The sequence below is a fragment of the Trifolium pratense genome, linkage group LG4 (genome assembly GCF_020283565.1).
Source record: "Trifolium pratense cultivar HEN17-A07 linkage group LG4, ARS_RC_1.1, whole genome shotgun sequence".
NCBI lineage: Eukaryota > Viridiplantae > Streptophyta > Magnoliopsida > Fabales > Fabaceae > Trifolium > Trifolium pratense.
Genome location: NC_060062.1, coordinates 46,240,829 through 46,248,226, shown reverse-complemented (window position 1 = coordinate 46,248,226; position 7,398 = coordinate 46,240,829). Strand labels below are relative to the sequence as shown.

Genomic DNA, 7,398 nt, shown 5'->3' with positions numbered 1-7,398 from the left:
AAAAAAAAAAAAAAAAGATATATCAATTAATTACTAGTAAATTTAAAAAAATAGTAATTTTACCTATAATTAAAATCAGCAATATGTCCACAGATCCTAACTCAACCAACAGAAATACCAAAATTAATAGTATCGAACGTCAGAATCAAAATTCCACTTTTTATGGCGATACATTGATTATTTCCAAAAAAAAAAAGAATCGGCGATACATAATGTAGGTAAAATGCACGCATGAAAATGATAGGTAAAATGCATACATTGATTATTTCCAAAAGCTGACGTGTCACAAACGGCATGAAAATGCACGCACAGAAGGAGTGAACAGCACACGCAAACAAGAGCTTTGCACACTTCACAATCACAAACCATTCATCAAGCGTCTCCCTCCATTAACAAACAAACAACTTTCTTCTCATAAAAACAAAAACACAAGCATCATTAAAAAATTTACAACGATTCATCACGTGTCATGTCACACTACAACACATGTCACACAATATTAAAACACATCAACCTTTGTCAAACAAACATTAATCATTTGACTTGTTCATACATTTCAAGAGTTCGAATCAAAAAACCCCATTATGCATCCAAACCCACAAGAACAATCACTACCACTATTAGTGCAACACCAAGAAGATGAAAAGCCACAAGAAACAGCTTATGATTCATCTGAAAAGATAGTAGTAATTGGAATTGACGAATCAACAAATTGGGGTACATCAGTTCCACCATTTTCATGGAAGAAACTATGGAGATTCACAGGTCCAGGTTTTCTAATGAGCATAGCGTTTTTGGATCCAGGGAATTTAGAAGGAGACCTTCAAGCTGGTGCAATTGCTGGGTATTCTTTGTTATGGCTTCTTATGTGGGCTACAGCAATGGGGCTTTTGATTCAGCTTTTGGCAGCTAGGTTAGGTGTTGCTACAGGGAAGCATTTGGCTGAGCTTTGTAGGGAGGAGTACCCTAGATGGGCTAGTAATCTGCTTTGGGTTATGGCTGAGTTTGCTTTGATTGGTTCTGATATACAAGAGGTTATTGGTAGTGCTATTGCTATTAGGATTCTTAGTAATGGGGTTGTTCCTCTTTGGGGTGGTGTTATCATTACTGCTCTTGATTGGTAAGTCTAATTCATCAATTATCCTGTTACTCCCTTTTTAATTTACTTGATTGTTCCCCAAGTTTAATTTTTTATGGTTAGGTAATTATTTGTGTGTATGTTTGGTTCCAGTTTTTCTAGACGTGTATAATTGATTTTGACATGTTTAGTTGTTTATGGCTATAATAGTATGTGAGATTGCATATGAACAAAAGGTAGACGGGCAACAAGTTGTGTTGTCAGACCTTTCTATATAGCAAAACCTAATCTTTGAAAAACTACATTCATAGACCTAGGTGACACAACATTACTATGCGTGACTATAATTGATTTTGACTTAAAGAACAGATTCTAATTTGGAGCTTTTGCCTCTGCAAACTGCAATTGATTTTTTAGCCTTGAATTTATTGCTCAACTCGGTTTTACATGTAATCCAACTAAAAACGACTTTACATTCAACTCAATTTTTGCCACCGCATAATCAAACACACATTGCTACATTTTGCAAAATCAATTAAAAAATCCCACTTTCATTATCAATAGGTTGTCTTGTCTTGTGAGTAGAACCATTTCCCCTTTTGTTATTTTCTAAACGGACATATTGCTGGAGTATTTTCTGTAACTAACAACATTTTGGATGTTATGGTAACTAAACTCCAAATAAACCTTTGACATGTCTGTGTTTTATTGCCTTGTTTATTACAGTTTCATTTTTCTCTTTCTTGAGAACTATGGTGTGAGATCATTGGAGGCTTTTTTTGCTGTTCTCATTGGCATAATGGCAGTAGCTTTTGGTTGGATGTTTAGCGAGGCAAAGCCAAGTGGCAAGGAACTTCTAGTTGGTAAGGATATTTTTTTTTGTTTATTTCACTGATTTAGGACTTGTGAAAAATTAAAATCACTATAAGCTGTTAGGTATGGCTCATAATAGTTTGCAGGTAAGTGGCTCGAGCCGGCGAGCGACCGGGATTTTCTCCCTGCAGTACAGTTCAAGAGTAATCTTGTAAATTGAACCGGTAGTATATAAGCACAGGTTGTTGGTTTGGTTGCACCTCTTGCTTTGAATATGATTTTGAGTCTGATTTTATCTTTGTTAGGCATTTTTGTTCCAAAACTCAGCTCAAGAACTATACAACAAGCTGTTGGAGTTGTGGGCTGTCTTATAATGCCTCACAATGTATTCTTGCATTCCGCTCTTGTTCAATCAAGGAAAGTTGATCAAAGCAATCAAGGCCGAGTTCAAGAAGCGCTTAATTACTTCTCAATAGAGTCCACACTTGCCTTGATAGTCTCCTTTATTATCAACATATTTGTCACAGCTGTGTTTGCGAAAGGGTTTTATGGTAAAGAAACGGCGAATAGTATTGGCCTTGTAAATGCGGGACAATATCTCCAAGATACTTATGGAGGTGGAATGTTTCCGATATTGTATATATGGGGTATTGGATTGTTAGCAGCTGGTCAAAGTAGCACTATAACCGGTACTTACGCCGGCCAATTTATCATGGGAGGTTTTCTAAATTTAAGGTTGAAGAAATGGATGAGAGCGTTGATTACTCGAAGTTTTGCAATAGTCCCAACTATGATAGTTGCTCTTATATTTGATGCTACCGAGGATTCACTCGATGTTCTGAATGAGTGGCTTAATGTTCTTCAGTCGGTACAAATCCCCTTTGCACTTATTCCTTTGCTTTGTTTGGTATCAAAGGAACAGATAATGGGAACTTTCAAAATTGGCACTGTCCTCAAGGTATATTGCCCTTTTAATCTGCATTTTATTTAAGTTTGTGTTATATAGATTAATTTGAACTGTCATGCTATACTATATATCAATATCATATTAAGAAAAATGCTAATTAGCTTATGTTATTATGGACACAGATTACTTCTTGGTGTGTGGCTGCTCTTGTGACAGTGATCAATGGCTATCTTTTGATGGAATTCTTTTCAGCTGAAGTGAATGGAATATTAGTTGGAGCTATAGTATGTGTAGTAACTGCTGCATATGTTGCATTCATAATATATCTTATTTTGAGGGCCACTAGGAAGTAATATTATTCTGTCAATGGCTTGTTGTAATCTTGTATGATGCAATAGTGTAGATTATAAAATAATTTAGAGTAGATTTTAGTGTTGTATTGCTTTCAAATTTTCTTGTCTTTGATGATTTGGAAGCAGATGTAGTGCTTAAACTTTGTTGTTGTAATATCTTTAGGCTACTCTAGTTTCTGGCTAGAAGCTCCATGAGTCTTTCTCAAATTCTTTTTGATTAGGCAAAAATAGCGTGTGTATATGTAAAACGGTGCATCTGAGCACTAATTAAGCATACTAATAAGGAAGTTTATAAGAGATAAACTTATTGATTTTGAATTGTTATTTCAAATTCCCTAGCTTATTTTTAATAAAATACCTCATAAACTAATCAAAATAAAGTACTTAATAGAATTACTTCATTTTAAAAATCTTCCAAATATACTGTAACAAAGTAAATTACAAATTAATCTGGATTCAATCGTTCACTAAAATTCGAGTTTAAATCATGGTTGGAATGATTTTTAGTTAAATTTTACACGTCACATGACCAAAATCTGCATTATCAGGGTTCTTCTTTGAAAATTGAAGAGTTAAAACCAATGTTGTTAGAATTGAGTTTTTATATTAACTCATTTTGTTTAGTTGGAATTTTGAACTTAATTTAAAATTAAAAATTTTATTTTTAATTTAAAAATTTAAGTGTTATGAATATTATTTAAAGAAAATATTAAAAAAAAATTATTATTAATTTTAAATTAAAAGTCAATTTTGAATAGTAGATAATTCTCACTCATATGATTTTTCTCATTTTCATACATTAAATATGACCGTATAGTCATACATTTCAATAACAAATACTCCGTATTAATTGTTGGTGTTGGTTGAAAATATACATGTCAAATAGTCTTGATTTTCATTGCAAAAAAAAAAAAAAATAGTCTTGATTTTCCCAACGAATAGCACAACAACTATATATCCATCATTGTATCTTATAAAGAATATTTTTTTTCCTCTTTCTATAAAAATAATCTCTTTTTTTTTTCTTCATGGATTAAGTATGACTGTTCAAATCATATGTGAAAATTAATATTATATATAATTGAAATATAAAGTGATTGTAAATTTTAACTCTTATTATTTTATTTTTACAAAACCTCTTTTATATTTATGTATCTATTATTTATTAAATAATTTATTATATTTGAATAATCGTAAAAATATTTGTGATATTCTATTATTTTATCAAATATAATTACTTAGGTTTGGTCTAGTAGTTAGGGATTTGAGTAGCATGAATGAGGTCATAGGTTCGATCCTCATTGCCAACATTGTAAATCATATGTTTTCATCGATTCTTTTGTATATCTTTTTATTAATATTTTTGCACACGTGCATCAAAAATTTGGGAACTAATGGTAGCTCTGCAAGTGTATAGAATCGCTACCAAGTAATAAAGTAGTAAGTTATCATCTCCACAGGGATTGTGCCAAAGCTACCGGTTTCAGTTAGGAATTAGGATAGTTTTGCTTTCGATTTGTTTGTTTGAAAAAGGTTTTGAGACAGAGTTAGATAGTATAAGACTAAAGATAAAAGAAAGAGTTCAAGATAATAAAAGTAGGTTAAGTGCTTTCGAATCTCTCCCTTATTTCTGCTTGGTAACTGGCGCTATATCTGCTCACTATTGAAGCATTATCTGGAGATTAATTTCTATTAAAGTAAGCCTAGTATAACTATACTTACTTCTATTGTAATCTATTTAGATCGAACCAATTAAGTTAGGTTTAGCCTTCGTTATCTCGTGTCCTTACCCTTAACAAGTTCAACCTTTAAATGGCGTCCTTATCTTTAGAGGTTCAAAATCTAACAAGTTCTCTGGCATAATTGGTTCCCTAATATCAGTACACAATTTAACTATGTGTAATTCTTAATCTCAAACCTAACCGCAAATACTGAACTTAATGGTCCCATATAGGTAGGTTATAGTATCTCTTTGAGTTAGTAGTCTTAGATGTGTCACGGTATCCACTTCGACCCTAGTTACTAACAGAATATGCGTATGTTCATATATGCTAGTGTATAAACAATAAATAGAAATAGTAACAGATAATAAATGAATAGCAATTGTAAATAGTCTTGGAAAATAACCAAATTACATGTCTCGAGCAGTCCTAGGGGAGTTCATCTACTTGACCCAACCTAAAGAGACTTAGCTACTATTAAGCATATTGAACAATAAAGAAAACATGCATAAAAATAACTTCGATTCCTTGCAGAGGGACTTCGTCTCCCGATGGTAGGAAAGAGTCTCCCTCTCTTGAGAGCTCCTTAGCCCTCATGGCTCCTCCTCCTTTGCTCCTTAGAGAGCTTATAGTTCTCTGAACTTCTGAATGAATAATTGTGAAGGAGAAGAGCTCTATTTATAGTTTTTAGTGGATTTGGGCTTTTTCCATTGTGGCGAGATGGATCCATCGTAGCTACGATATCTGTATTTCTTTGCTTGATCAGCATGCAGACTTGGTGGCCAAGTTTTCCCTTCATCGTGGCCACGATGTATCCCATCGTATCCACGATAGCGTCCAGAATTATATTTTTGCTTCAACACGAAAGTTGTAGCTCTTTGTCATAGCTTTCCAACGCATGGTCACATGACTTTATCCGATACTCGTAGCTCCAGTTCTCGTGTTTTTGGTACAATTTGGTATTTCTCCATTTTTCCATCTTGCGCATCGTACCCATCGTGCCCACAGTGCTTCATAGATTTCTTATTGTGGCCACGATACGATCCACCGTGCTACGATGGATTGATTTGTTATACTCTTTTAATCCGCCTTCTCATCGTGTCACGATGGTCATCCATCATGATGCGATAGATTCTTCAATTTCTTCTTTTTTTGTTGTTTTTCATGCATTTTCCACTTTTCTTGATTCTTGGACAAGTAACTTCGTAACTTTAGGTATTTGCTTGCATTTGATCTTCAATTGCTGTTAAAACTACTCTAAAATAATACTAAAAACATCATATAATTGACTGTCATCAGGAACCCACAAATACTAAAAATTATTATTTCTCTAACTATTGATGTACTCACTCCGTTCTCTGCTATAAGCAAAAATTCACTTTTTAGAATAATTGAATAATTGATGTACTTCTATAACATAGACTTAACTAAAAATAAAACGAAATGTTCAATAAAATCATAGATTATCTGCAGGGTCGTCCCAAGCAATTTGGAGGCACTATGTAGTTTTAAAGTTGGATCCCGAATAAAAAGAAAAAAGCTAAGAAAAATTAAAAAGAATTATTTATTTAAATTATAAATAACAATGATAACATAAAAAAATTATTTTTATAAATTTATTTTCTTCTCTTTTTTCAAATTAACACTAAATTCTAGAAAAAATCATTTAAATTGGAATAACTAATTAACACTTTTTGAATTTTAGAATGTACAAGTACTATATATATATGAAAAATGCTAAACAGTGTCCCCGGGTCACTGGTTAAGCATGTTAAAATAGAAATTTTGTCTCGAAATGCGTACATTCAATGCCTCAAAAGTACAACAAGTTGTCTTTTCAATATAAATTTTATTTTTTATTTCCTTTTTAGGTATACTTAACAAGTGCCCCGGGGGCATATATATATATATTTTTTTTTTTGGTAGAGTATATATATATATTTATAAGCTTCATTACATAGCAAATACTTTGTAATGGTTCAGTACTAGTTGCTTCTCACGCTATGTTCGGTGACCAAAGTTGGGCATAAGAGTAGTTATCAAAAGCAGCTTCTGCCGAGAATAATGAAACGAAAATGAAAAACACCACGGAAGTCATCGTGCAAGGGGCACTTGATTCATAAATGGTGATTGTTGATTCACGTGGAAGAAATACGAGAGTGAAAGGGTTGTGGATGGATGGAGAGTGATCTCTCACTTGTAAACAACATTTGAGAAAATAATGTAAAATCTGATGGAGTATATATTATAAAGAATACTCACATACGGTGAATGGATTCTCTCAAGTGTAATTTACACTTGAGAGAATAAAGTGTGGTTTGTTACCATTGATTAAGAGAGAGAAACATAAAAATTTAGAGAAAATGAATTTAGATGGTGTTATATTACACTTTATTCTCTCAAGTGTAAATCACACTTGAGAGAATCTATTCCCCTCACATACGTGTCAAAAATTGTTATCCTTTCTAATTATTAATGTGTTGATACATGAATTTGGTATATTTAGAAGGACTAAAAACATATTTA

The 7,398-nt window shown here is 32.7% G+C and overlaps 1 protein-coding gene across 1 annotated transcript; it reads left to right on the top strand.

Moving 5' to 3' along the window:
• The first annotated feature begins 326 nt into the window (after positions 1 to 326).
• Positions 327 to 3,450, top strand: LOC123919783 (metal transporter Nramp3-like). The gene is made up of 4 exons (XM_045971783.1): positions 327 to 1,120; positions 1,805 to 1,941; positions 2,197 to 2,849; positions 2,981 to 3,450. The coding sequence occupies exons 1-4, from the start codon at positions 585 to 587 to the stop codon at positions 3,149 to 3,151; spliced, it is 1,497 nt and encodes a 498-aa protein (XP_045827739.1). The 5' UTR covers positions 327 to 584; the 3' UTR covers positions 3,152 to 3,450.
• The last annotated feature ends 3,948 nt before the right edge of the window (positions 3,451 to 7,398 follow it).